General features: G+C 34.4%; 1 protein-coding gene across 1 annotated transcript in view; it reads right to left on the reverse strand.

Annotated features, from left to right (window-relative positions):
- The window catches only part of LOC108735341 (facilitated trehalose transporter Tret1-like), a 32,248-nt gene extending 23,725 nt beyond the window's left edge, over positions 1-8,523 (reverse strand). Inside the window, exon 1 of the mRNA XM_018467275.1 lies at positions 8,187-8,523. Coding sequence (XP_018322777.1) covers positions 8,187-8,213 — 27 coding nt within the window. The 5' untranslated portion in view covers positions 8,214-8,523. The remainder of the gene's footprint in view (positions 1-8,186) is intronic.
- Positions 8,524-14,720: the final 6,197 nt, after the last annotated feature.

Raw genomic sequence — 14,720 nt, forward strand, 5'->3', positions numbered from 1 at the left:
TGAAAGACTGTGAGAGACGCTCTCAGAGACGCTGAAAGACTCTGAGAGACTAAAAATTTTTGTCTAGGGTTCCTATACTTATCATCCTATAAATTTTTCTTTTCAATATCAGATGTTTTCAGAAAGTCGTTAACAGTATTCTTATCCAAAATGTCACCTGATCGTTTTTGGTAGCCATTTGGAGAGATTGAGCTGTCGATAATAATCATTTTTCACATTTCGTAAGAACACAGCCGAGATTTACGAGATATACGTAATAGATATCCAGCTGCCGGACGACAACGTCTCTTTTTATTCGCTGCATCCTTGTTACCCGGCTTGCTTTGACAATAAAGCCCTCTTGGCATTGCGCCGTTTACAAATTTATGTCCTTTATTGGGTAAAGGTGAACATATTTGCAGCGAATTTATTGGCAACCGACAGGAGAATTTATTATCGATTTCCGGTATCAGTCGCTAGTAAAATTTCATGGAAACGAAAATTTAAATGTTACAAAAAGCTCTTCTATCAGTTACAAAGTTATTATTGTGTAGTGGATAGTAATTGTGCTCATTTGAAGAAAAATTATTTCCTGGCATTTAATCACCTTAAGAAAACTGAGACTGATTGATATTTTTTGAACTGGAGTGGTTTGATCATTTGCAAAACAAACTTTAGCAACCCCTTCAGAAGGAATACAATAAACGTTTGTTGTAAAATGTAATAAAGGTTATTTAAACTGAACGTAAAAGGTTATAAAAGTTACAAAAGGAATAAAAACAGCATAAATTCATACCTCGCTAGTAAAATAAATAAAATTACATTGCTATAGTTTCCACAGGATATCGATTTCGTTTATATCGTAATTTAATTAATGATTCTATCTCATCCAACCCCTATCTGTGAACCTATCTTGTAAAAATCCGCAGGTTTGTAAATCTAACTAATAATTAACTTCCAAAAGGCTATTTGAAAATTACAACAACCTATGTAAGAAATGTCGGAATTGATGGCAGCCTGAAACAGTAGTGGGATGCCAAGCATAGGCTTTCAATACTGGTCCAAAGTTCGGTCAATCTTCATGTGTTGACGTTTCGTTAGTTTGCTCCATTACTAGGCAGACAAGCATGGATTTGTCAATACCAAACCAAAGTTTGGTTAAATTAGACAACGAAGTAATGGCCAAGGTGGAAAATGACGCAGTAGGCCAATCTTTCATTAATTTTGGTCATCATGTCTTGGCTCAGTATTGGCTGTCCAATCTTTGGTTAGTATTGTTCAGCAATGGCTATCCAGTCGTGGGTCAAGTTTGCCAACTAGGGTTGACTGAAGTGACAAACCAGGCATTAGTCATTTTTGGTCCAATATTGCTAGCCAATTTCGGGCTACAATCTTCGGCAATGCTTAGACTAAGGTCAACACTGAGGTGGTTTCTTAGATGGGAAATGGCAATTGTGTAAAACTTATTGTACAGGTCGGACGAACGAAGCTGGCGAGCGGTCGCGCAAGTATTTGTCCATTTATTGCTTATTTGGATAAACAGTAGCGTACTAGGAAATAATATAAAAACATAACTTACCAAAAAAAATGTGAACCTAATGCTTTTGTTTCTTTTGTAGTTAGTTTTCACATTCACTGTCTTCATCGGCTTCAATATTACTATCACCGACATTAACGAAATTAGTTCTTGTGTTTGTATGTCTATTACTTGCTCCTTATCTAACATAACATTTAAAATCTGAAAAATAAAGAAGGAAGATTTACCGTCATAAGAATTCCAATTTTTCTGTGAAGGTACATTCAGAATTTTTAGTATGTAATTAAATATTTGCGTCGTGGCTGAATGCGAAGCAAGCTTTTGGAAATTAAAGTTAATAAAATCGCACTTAGGATCTGCAATGAGTTAAGGCGACTAACTAGCCATTCCATTTTGACCACTGAATAGAAAGTGTAATTTTGATAATATAATTTAATTCCAGCGTCAGACTTATATCTACTAGGCATCAGTTTTGGGTTTATTTTGAGTAAACTTATATTAACACCTTTTATTTTATATGTCATAGCCATACTATTCACGTTGCAGAAGTAATTTTTTATTATAAATTAAGCTATTTCTTTACGGTTTTTTGCATTTTGTATAGCAAGAATGAATCAGTTTTTACGATATAAGACTGATTTTGCAGGCCATTCAATTCTCAGTAAAACATCGTAGTATCATATTTTGTTTCTAGAAGCGAAAACTTACCAATGTTTCAATGTTTTACCACAATTGTCTGCAAAAGAAGCGTCTGCATCATATCATATACATTCGGATCTTATTATCATCTTCTAGGCGATCGCACTCTTCGTATCATGCAACTGATTGTGTCACACTATTTGTTCTATTTTACTACTGTGGTAGTGTAAATAAAGGAAACAGTGTTGATGTTTAATATGCGTATAAATATGTCATGTTTTGATCGAGAAGCAGTTTATTGTGGGAAAAGTACACGTGCCGTATTAAGTATTAATAACAATGATAATTGACGTAAAAAGAGTCATTTAGATTGAATAATTTATTGAAAGCATCAGAGAGAAGTTAAAAGAGGCAGTCAGGTAATAGGGAACACGTGGAACTTTATGGCACAAAACATCCCTCTCAGTTGAATTGATATTTGCCATCTTCAAAAGAAGCTCAAGTTGGAGCATAAAGAAAATCACTTCAAAGAATTTATTTTTAAACGATTCCATGTTTGTACTTTTGAGATTATACTATGTTGTCTACTAAAATACCTTTGAGATGTCTCTAATCAACCGGAGGAATAATTTACATGCATTGAATTCCAAAAACTATAAAACCCGTTTGAATTCAGGGAGTTCGACTTTAAAAATAGAATAAGACGCTGCAGACAATTGTGATCTGACGAAGATTCGAAGTAGGCTCAATATGACCCATTGTAATGTTTTAGCATTAGTTGTATCATAGAAGTGTGACTTTGACCATCTGGATGACCGTGGAACTACCAATAGTTTTTGACCAAACTTTCAGGGTAGATTTATATTTATAAAATTTATACATGTGTCAGTTTTGAGAAAAAGGAATTTGCATACTCACACCTAGGTTATCAAAAAATTTATATTAATTTCAGAAGAGAAGGCGAGAGGAATTGAATAAACAAAATTTAACGAACACGGAAATTGTACGGGTGCGAAATATGGACAGTGGGCGCGGCGGAAAAGAAAAGGTTAGAAGCCTTCGAAACGTGGTGTTATAGGCGAATGATGAGGATACCGTGGATAGAGAAGGTTAGAAATGAAGAGGTATTAGAAAGAATAGGAGAACAGAGAACAAATCAATAAGAAAAGGAGAGACAGGTTAGAAGAACATCTTCTCAGGCATGAAGGTCCACTCAGAGACATATTAGAGGAAGAAACGGGAGTTAGGAGGGGTAGAGGCACACCTAGATTAGATTACTGTTCGCAAATATTTAAGGATGTGGATTGTTCTAGTTTTAGGGATACCATAAGTAGGATTAGAATGTAAAGTTTTCAATATTAAAACTCTATTTATAGTGATGAGAGGTATTTATATGACATTATGAAAATCATTAATTACTTAGAAAAGAAAATGTTAAATTTTATTTAATTTATCTTAACTAATATCATAGATGGGAATGTGACCTTGTTTGTTTGTTTGTTTATTTATTTGCTACCATTTCATGCCATAACTAATACTCAAAAAATACTGTTACCAAAGGATACAAAAACTTGTTTTATGTAGTTGTCGATGATCTTTGACACATATTTAGGACATCAACCCAGCAGTGAATAAAGTAATCGAATAGGTAAGTACATATAATAAATTTTTAACTGCGAACATGTTTGGATTTGGATTATTTTGGGTTCATATGGAATGTTTTATTTAATCTGATTATCCAGATTTTATGGGAAGTCCTGCTTATTTCGATCGAATTCTCATATCTCAAAAGACTTAAACTACATCTATTGTTTTATATTACTTATTATATTTATAAGAAAAGATGACAGAAGGTATTTGTACGAATTTCGTGATTGATTGTATGTAATACGATGTTCAGTTTCCCGCTCGCCACTAGATTATACAAAAATTACGCTTAAAGATCGTTGTGGTTATTGTAAAACATCCACATTGCGAAATTCGTGTTATGGCTCTTATGAAAACGTTCAAGACGCGTTGTGGTAATCAGAGACAGACCACATAGCGAAAAAAAAAAACTTTTGGGTATTTCATTCCCACCAGCCAGTAATGCTGGTGGGCGGGCAGTCCCTCTATGCCGGAAGGTAGGGCGGAAGGCCCTCTTCTGCCTGCTTTCAGGAATCGTGGGAATGGGTAGGTGGTGGTTCGGGTGACAAAGTTGAGACGGACGAAATGAAGACAGAAGAGAATGAAAGATTATCTGCGGAATATTACTGCCTCAGCCTTGGCCTAGGTGATCCAAGGAAACCACAGAAAAACTTGGACCAAGGCAGACGGACCCTGAATCGAACCGGCGTCCTCCCGAATGCTAAGCAATGGTCTAAACCTCTAGGCCATGCCGCTCGGTACGCATAGCGAAATTCGTGCCCTGCTATACGACCACAATGCGCTTTCATTGCTTGTATCATTCTGAGAGTGTATCATTTTATGTTGTCATTTTCCCTAAATATTTTATTTAAATTATACGTAGCTTATCAATGATTGATAATTTGTTTTCAATAATTTCTTACATAACTAAGTTGATTGTTTTAAATATAAGTAATTACATCGTCGTCAACATAAGGTCGCCAGTCTTAAGACTGGTTGGACACCCACCTCCACTCCTTCCTATCCTGAGCTAATCTTCGCGTTTTCCTAAAACTAGAACCCACATCCTTAACTATTTGCGAATAGTAATGTAATTTAGACCTACCTCTATTTCTCCTAACTCCCGTTTCTGTTTCTAATATGTCTCTGTCTAGATCTTCATGCCTGAAAAGGTGTCCTATCAACCTATCTCGCCTATTTCTTATTGACATCCATAGAGTCTTTCTAATACCTTTTAATTTCTAACCTTCTCTATCCGAGACTAGTAAGAATGTAGGGCCTACATCGCAAATCACTGTGTGTCGTATTCTAATACGGTTCCATACGAGTCATGGCTTTCCTTCATTGCATTGCCACAATGCGTTGTGGTCGCATAGCGTGATAGCCACGACACGAATTTCGTTATATGGCCTTTCTATGGTTGTTACAACGCGTCGTGAGCGTTTTTATAACTCATAACACGAATTTCGCGATGTGGATGTTTTACAGTGACCACAACGTGTTGTGATTGTTTTCTCGCTCAATGAACTTTTATACTCATATTCCGCTTAATCTAAATGTAATACACAAAAAGATCAGAAATATAACGACGCCTTTTAGTAATATTAAAATATCAAAAAATAAACAAATACAAATTAATGTAAAAAAAATTCTATTGAAAACTCCACATAAAATCCAAAAGATCCGTTAATTTTACAATTATCGTTAGACATTTAATTATCTTTTTTTCATTAATTTGTTCTACTCTATATGCGTCAGTTTGAAAATAAAAGCGTGCGATATAAATATCAATAACTTGTCACATGTGAACGTGACGGCTAAGCGGAAATTAATGAAATTTGGTTCATATCAAGTCCCAATGAAAAAGGATAAAAACAGATTTCGAAAACTTTGTTTTATGTATGTACAAATATACTCTTACCAACAACAATTTTCATTATTTTCTTTTGTAAGAACGCAAATCACATAAGTACAATACAATCAACAAATCTGATGACTCACATGACTTTTAAATTACATGTGGTTGTTTATTGAAATTCTGTTATCTGAGTAATTTTTGTACTTTTGGTTTTGATCTGTTATTAGAATTTATTTTTTCGAAAATTCTAAAGGAATAACATTTATCATCACTAAATAGTATAAAACAAAGTCGCTTTCCCGCTGTCTGTCCCTATGTTTGCTTAAATCATTAAAAATACGCAACGGATTTTGATCCAGTTCTTTTAAAAGATAGAGTGATTCAAAAGAAAGGTTTATATGTATAATACATGCATAATATAGTAGGGAAACACTGATAATTTTAGAGGTTTCTAATGTGATGTCGTAAATAAACACATTTTTTGGGCTTACATTGCAAACGCTGGCTGAACCCTACGAGATAGATCAAAATAATGTACTACAATATTGTACATAAAAGGGTCTACAAAAAAGTCCGCGATGGTATATGTTTATCTCTTAGGGATAACCCACAATAACCATTTTTATCCTTTACTTTTTATGAGAAATAATGACTTATTTACGAAGCGATTGTAAGCAATACAGCATTAATTCTTATCCAATTAAGTACGTTAAATACATTGTGCATTTAATATAGATCAATATTGCCCTTACAGCATGTAATTTAAATGAATATTTTCGAAGATATTACAGATTTAAACTGCAGGGACATAGCAGTTGCGGCGGTACCGGCCGGGAGGCCGGTTTATATTGTCTAATGACAAAAAAACTGTGAATGTTGTATATAAAGACATTCTGTAGTATATTTAGTATGTTCAGGGGGTACCTTTTGAAGATTTCCCCTTCTCGATAACAATCTAAACAAAACAAAAATATACATATTTAGTATCAGCATTGCACCGGTACGAAGCTGGGGCGGGTCGCTAGTTCTTCTATAAAAGAATATTTTGGAAAAGATATTACAACGTAATATATATGTAAAATAATTAATTTGAAAATTTTATCTTCAATACTATTTTTAACCATTTATTATTATGTTATTTTTTTGTAACATTGTAACAAAAAAAGTTCCATGAAACTTATTTAATTATGACTCGTAAATGGATTCTTAAATTGCTTGCAAGAATAATAGTTGCATATCTCCGAAGTGCTCCAGTTCTGAATCCTTTTGAAAAACTTCATCAGAACATTAAAAGCAGTTACATAGTCTAATCTGTAGTGAAAATTACTTCTACCGACTACAACATGAAATTACACTTTAATGACCGCCTGACTATTAAGACAACTTAACCGTCAGTTACAGTCATAATTTATTATTTTCATGGAAACTCGGAGTTAAATGAGTTTCAGAATTCTTAAGCTCCGAACTTTTACAGTCTCTTCGTTTCATTCGTAAATTTGTGAAAAATAGAGTGCTAGCTTTCACTTTTATTCTATTCTTGATGATAAAATTTTTAGTCTAACTAAGGTCGCTTCATATTAGGAATAGACAACATGTTAATTGCTTATGTAGGAACCCTAAGAACTTTCAGAAAAATGGATTTTATGTTTGCTAAATGTTTTATGGTTTTTGGAGTAATTTGAAAAATTGGCATCCTTAGTTTGTCCCTTGATAATATGACCATAAATTGCTTCTTTATTTAAATTATCACTTAAGGAATCAGTTTCTTCTACCTGACTCCGATCACTTTCTTTTCCGAATTCAGTTTTTCCAGCCAAAAAAGTTCTGACACCTTACCTGACTTTTAATTAATATTAATAACAAATATAAAAGTTGTTTCAGGGTAGTACATTGCATAATGGGATTAATTTTGCCGAAAATACAAAAATTATAAAAAAAAAACATTGAGGAACATGACTGTGTTCAAAAAATTTTTCTGAAAATTCACAATTTCTTTTTTAGTATTGTTTGATAAAAACTAATATTGGTAAAAGCCACTTGAACTATTAAAAAATTAACATTAATAAATTAAAAAGAAAACTCAATCATTAGATTATTGAATATATTTTGTTGAAAATGTATCAAGACTATAATCTAATCAATTTTTGAATTCGGATTGCATTTGAATTTTTTTGTTTTTAAAATTTTGACTCAAAAATTTTGCCGCCCCGGTCTCATGAGCCTAAGCGTAAATCCATCACATAATATAACTTTTTATGAACAATAAAGAAAAAATCTCCGCTTGTAATTGTGGTGTTTGAAATCTTGCTTATGATGTCAAAATTTTCAAAATATAAAGTAGTCCAAATTATTCGAAAATCGTAGGACTTTTTATAAATACAAAATTCAATTTTCTGGATGATCTTGATATCCTTCATACGCACTTATGAGATTATCCATTACTTCCAAGGCACGGTGTACATTGCAAAAATATTAAATAAATAACTTCTTTACAGGTTTCCACTAATTGCAATAATAATTAGTAATTAATATAATACAATTACTAACCTTGTGGCTGTAAATTTCTCGAGTCATGGCATCTTTTTCAATTCATGTAGCTCTTCTACAGCGAGCTATTTAGTGCACATTGGTCCCCGGGATTCTTTAACGAAAATTCGTGAAGTAAGAAGTAACGGTTCAGATCTTCTTCGAAGCCGATGCTGTTCTGCTGCTTTTGGGTTAGACGATGACGAAATCAGAGCAATTGCAGTTGTCGCTGGAGTCATGTTCCTCACGTTGCCCGTGTTTATCTAGCAACTCCTGCAGAACGGCTGGAGCATTGGAGTGCCATCACCACGGTGTTGGTGCCTGCAATGCGCAAGCGACTTCATCAGCTATCGACCTGGCAGGACCGGGCCTAGAAAATTAACTGACTATCTATCCACGTAAAATCGGTCGTCGAATCGGATCAGTTGAGCAACAAATTGATGTTTTATTACTGAACAGCCTGTTTTTTCTTTTTCTTCTTTTTATTTTCGTTCACGTGCTTGCTTTGATTTCCAGAATTCATTGGTTGACGTGGAATACTATTTAGGATGATAAGTAAAATGGAATGGAATTGAACAGAAGATAAGATTAACTTTTTGAAAAGGCACAATCGTACAAAAGACCTTTCTAGATTAAAGATAAGTCTGCTTTTTGTAGAATCTTTTTTTAAATTGAGAACATTGTCAGTTTTTTGCAATAATATAATACTAACTAAAGAGTTTCTTACTTCTTATTGTAAGATTAGATACATATTTTCTTCTGTCAAAAATATAAAGCTTAGACTAGTTTATTTAAAAAATATAAAAAAATAAAAAGCGGTTACGTGGAAGTTAATAATGGCTGATGATGTTATTAAAAATCTTATTGAAATGATTAAGGACATCAGTCTCAGAAGTCATCATTGTCGAATGTTTTTTCGGATTAGTAATTCTCCAGGTCTTGAAGAACATGACGTTAGACAGAATTTTAGTTAAAGACGATGTTAAGCTTTTTACCAGTAGATATACCGACGCCATAATTAGGTACATTTTGGTTGAAAAACAAATATAAATACATCATGTGCAAGTGAAGAATTAAGCAAGCGGTAGAAAAGCGCAGAGAAAGGATGAGTGTCTGCTGATAGAAAAACTTTTTTCAAATTATACATTTTTGTACACTATCTGCTAAGTAGCGCTTATATACGCAGAAAAAAATTAAAATCGTTGGATTTACTATGCTATGTTAATTTCACATTTAACGACTCTTAGTTGAGTTCTTTCTATACTATGAAATGTTGAATGGAAAATTAACACAGCATAGTCAATTAAACTATTTCATTTCTCTCAGTGTACTTGCTAATCATGTATTTAATTTCAATTTCTGGCAGCTGTATAATTGAGAATATTCCGTAACGAAATAGTTCGATTAAAGTATACATGTTGGTATTTGTGAGTACGAGTGGACTCAATTTTCACAGATATCATCGTAAATAAATGATAAAGAATGTATGCTCAAATTTGCATCAAAATCTCTTTGCCACAATACTTCTGTTATGTCTCGAAATTAATCAATCTCATAAGAATGCAGGTTAAATTTTTTGTATAATATCTCTTACAATATTCTTCCGATGACTTTCACGTTTTGCAAGTATATATTTAAACATCTTGTATTCAAAGTTTCGTCGAAACCTCCTTAGCTTCAGCTAAGCACATACTCACTGTAAACCAGTACGAGCGGGAAGTCACAAGACAATATCAATAAAGTTTTATCTAGGAAACTATACGTGGTTTGCTCCTCCGCAGCTCTTATGAACAAACCGCAACTGTAAGATCAACAATGAGTCTACAGAGAAAATACTCTACATCGCTAAACTAGGGAAAAACCCAGGAAGTTAATAGAATGTTGAAAGGGTTAACTGAGGCAATGCACTACAGAAAACAAGACGATTCAAGTGGATTATTCGCTCAGTACACTACCATTAAAAGGAGAAGAGAGTCCAGTAGATTTTAACCTGAAAGTAGATGCCATTGAAATATTATCACGGAAGCTGAAGGTTATGAAATCGACATTATAACAAAAAATTAAATCTGGATATTCACCACTAAGGGTTGGTTGGAAATTACGTATTTTATATCTACACATGTCTAAAAGTAAAACATAGAGGGATGAGGGAGGGAACCATCTCTATCTAACTACCCAGCGGGGATAAGCATATTTTACCGCCCCTGACTACTACCTACATAAGCACTTATTGTATGTTTGACCTTTCAAATGAATGTTTTTTTTGAATTATAGTCGGTTCGCTATCTTCGAACAAATGTGTAGGTTTATTGCAATTTTCCAATGAAGGTAGCAACTTCGGAAATAAGAGGCATTAGCAACAGTAGGAGAATAGAGGACATTACGAAAGTCAGTTAGAAATAGGCGAGACAGGTTGGTAGGACACCTTCTTACATATGAAGGGTTAGTGAGAGACATATTAGAAACAGAAATAGGAGTTAAGAGGGGGGGGGGGAAGTAAACCTAGATTAAATTAGTATTCGCAAATAGTTAGAGATGTAAGTTGCTCTAATTTTAGAGAAATGCGAAGATTAGCTCAAAATATTGAGAAATTGAGGTGCGTGTCCAATCAGTCTTCGGACTGAAGAACTTATGATGATGATGAAGTGGTAAGAGCCTTGCAAAGTTTATGCAATGCCATCGATATCCTGTGTTAATGAAAACGCTGAACGTGAGTAGTTTCTTACTTCTCGATTTTAGTAATTTCTTACTTTCCATTGTCCGGATGGTTGCTGACGAGCTTTAGAAAAGCTGTCTGTGCACATAGTTCTATTAGATTAATGTTTGGATTAAGAAAATTTTGTGAAAGAATCGTTGAAAAACTTGTTGACACCTGGGCAAAAGCTGAGAAGTAGTAACTGATTACCGTATCAACTGGGAAAATGTTGCCCGAACGTCTTTTCCTTGAAGAGGCGTCCACTGATGGTGGTGAATTGCTATTGTACGGGTATGACAACGAGTTTAAATCAAAAAGTAAAGTAATACTAAAGAATAAAGAGACAATAAGAGGTAAATCGACAGGAAAGATAATTAGTTTGACTTCTGAAACTTTAAACGGACTTTATGAGCAATAGAACCAGAGATGAGATAAGTGAATTATCACAAATTGGGAGAATTTTAAAGGCGATAAGATTGATATAAATACTTCAAATTTTGTTAAATTAACTTTTTTCGACTTATTGAACTGCCTCAAGGATCTGATCGAGAGCAAGACTGGTTAAGGACTTCGTCAGTCTGGATACACTATAACTGTGAGGATCACTGAAGTTGTAGGGGATTATTTGTCAAAATAGATCGTGAAATATATCCATTTGTATTGGGATTGATAATATGATTATTAAAGTTCAAAAAAATTGATAATAATCAATGTATATATGTATAAATTTCATTAATATTACACTACTTGCATATTCCCTGTAGAAGCTTGTAAGCACGATTTTTATTATTATTTTGTTGTATGACTGACGTCTTCACTAATAAAGAGAATGGTCCAGACTTTGTTTAGTGACAAAGTTAGAAGACGATAATAAATCCTTACTGAATCTAATTCTGCATCTTAGATTCAACAGAACCGTTAACCTTAATATAGTGATATTTTACTAAGGTGCCTTATAAATCATTATTCTATTTTACAATATTCGAAAAAACTCCTGAAAAAGTATTAAAACTATTACAAGTGGTTAATAAAATACAAAACGTGTTCTTTCGTCTAAATAATGCCATAATATTATAATTTGATTCGGCCTACGGCTTCTATGTTTGCACAAACTATGCTAGTGGGTGAAATATAACTTTTGAGATTAGTCATGGTATATAAACGTTTAAATTAGCCATCATATTTTGTCTCGAGTTAGGTGAACGTGTTTTGCTGATTCCTCTTAGAACTTATTGATAATCGGGTAATCATTTCCACCATTTGGTGTATCTGACCACTTTTATGCATGACTTGAACATTTTATGTTGCGATTTTTAGGTGCTGTAGAACTGTACTTCTCCTTGTAAAGATTACTCTGGATGACGATCAGGGGTTTCTACAGTCAGCCGCATGTTTTGCATTGACCCACAGACATTTATTTGACTAAGACTTATTTACAATTATTCTGTATATCTGTAGGACGTTTGTTATCAGTCATTGGGATGCGTCGTGTCGGGCTCTCCCACCGTATTATATATATATATAGATTATATTCATTCCGTAAGCTTCTGAAGGTTCCCTACTCAATTCACAAATCTCACTCCTGGGACAGTGTTAAGTACTCAACATAGGGGTTGCCCAATAGTATCGAGGAACTTTTTTCAATATTGCCTATGATCTATATTTTTTAGTAAAACAATAATAAAAGCAAACTGACATTGAAAGATAAAGACCGTTACGACCAGAGAAGACAGACTAGTATAGAAGTCCAATTCAAATGGAGGACTAAAACGTGAGTAAGAAATTCTAAATAGAACCAGGAGATGGCGTTGCTATGAAAATGAGCGCCTCAACGCTGTATTGAGTCGGAGCAAAGAGTGAACGCAGTAATGGCAAGGGTAGATAGTAGAAGTGGTGGGATCATAGAACGCATAAGTCTTTTTACTTTGCTGTTGTAAGCCAAGTTTGTAAAGAAAAAAAAAAACGGTTGATTTTCCGAAGCACAACTACCGGTCGGATGACAGAAGTTTCGAGATTTACCGACATGTTTTCCGAAACGAAGTCCGGATTATTAACCCAGCATTGGACTTCTATACTAGTCTCTCTTCTCTGGTTAAGACGCCTTTGAGTGTGCAGTTAATAAAAATGGGAATTAAGATAGGTAGCAACAAAATTTAGAGGTTCTTCAAATCTCGTTATGTGAGTCCCATACGGATTTTACTCAAAACATTCTTGTAGAGGTAGTTACGTGGATAGTACTACAACCTATAACTATATTTTTCGATGTTTGATACATTTGTACCACTCACGACCTCGGTGTTGGCAAATTGCTCGTCTCCAGAAGTGTTAAAATTACACGAAAATACGAGTATTCTTACGTGAGTTTCAGTCTTGCACGCGTGAGCCGTGTGACCAGTCGTCCTGCACTCCTTTTCAATGAACGTAGAATGTCGTGATGAAATATATGATGGTATTAATTAAAAAATAACATTTTTCCGGCTTGCGAGATTCACCATAGTCTTACAAAACACTTATTTGATAATGGTAAAGGTAGTGAGAACCAATATTTTAAAAAAATACATTATTTGTGTATCCGCATATTCATAAATTTCATTAGCGAGTTTATAGTAATGAATTCAAAAACGTGTCTATGGTGGGTATAAATCTAATATAAAGATTTATAATTTTGTGTGTGGTGCGTGGAGTTTTGATTTACTTCCAAAATGACTCGCAAGAGCATTTGGGTTGGCCACCCCTGTGGGTTCATTTTTCGCAATAAGGGGTCGCACTGCAAGGTCTCATTCTTCATCATCATCATAGGGTCGTCAGTCCGAAGACTGGTTGGACACACGTACCTCCACTATTTTCTATCCTGAGCTAAACTTCGCATTTCCCTAAAACTAGAACAACCCACATCCTTAACTATTTGCAAACATTAATCTAATCTAGGTCTATCTCTACCCCTCCTAACTCCTGTTTCTACCTCTAATATGTCCCTGACTAGACCTTCATGCCTGAGAAGGTGTCCTACCAACCTATCTCGCCTATTTTTTATTGACCTTCCATAGAGTCCTCTGTTCTCCTATTCTTTCTAATACCTCCGCATTTCTAACCTTTTCTACCCACGTTATTCTCATCATTCGCCTATAACACCACATTTCGAAGGCTTTTAACTTTTTCTTTTCAGCCGCGCTCACTGTCCATATTTCGCACCCGTACAACGCCGCGCTCCAAACATACACCTTTAACAACATTTTTCGAATTTCTAAATTAACCGTTCGCGAGCATAGAAGTGACTTCTTTTTATTAAAGGCGACACGACCCTGCGCTATCCTCTGCTTTATATCCCTACTACTCCTTCCGTCCTGACTTATCTGACTTCCTAGATATCTAAAATCAGCCACTTCTTCTAATTTTTCGTCTCCTATCTTTATATTCGCTCTTTCCCTACTTTTCCTTCTCTTGCATACCAGCATTTTAGTTTTACTTTTATTTATTTTCATACAGTACCTACTGATCTGTCAGTACCGCTTCCATTTTATTTAAAGCGATCTCTAACTCCTTCTTTGCTAGATGCTGATACTGCTATATCATCTGCAAATCAAAGCATAATAATCGTTTGCCCCTGTATATCTATCCCTACAGTTGTACTGTCTTTAATGGTGTTGATGGCGTCTTCGATGTATAGATTATACTGATAAATCGTCAGTTAAACTTGGATATCATACAACGATGGATTTCTTCTGTGTTCAAGTTTTATTCAGCAGTGTACCTCTTTCAATCTTAACGATGGATCCGTTCTGAGCTATATTCTTATCTAGCATTATACCTCTTATAACCTTTTTACATTTTGTATGTATGTATGTATGTCTCGACGTAGG

This window comes from Agrilus planipennis, unplaced genomic scaffold (genome assembly GCF_000699045.2).
Source record: "Agrilus planipennis isolate EAB-ADULT unplaced genomic scaffold, Apla_2.0 scaffold45, whole genome shotgun sequence".
NCBI lineage: Eukaryota > Metazoa > Arthropoda > Insecta > Coleoptera > Buprestidae > Agrilus > Agrilus planipennis.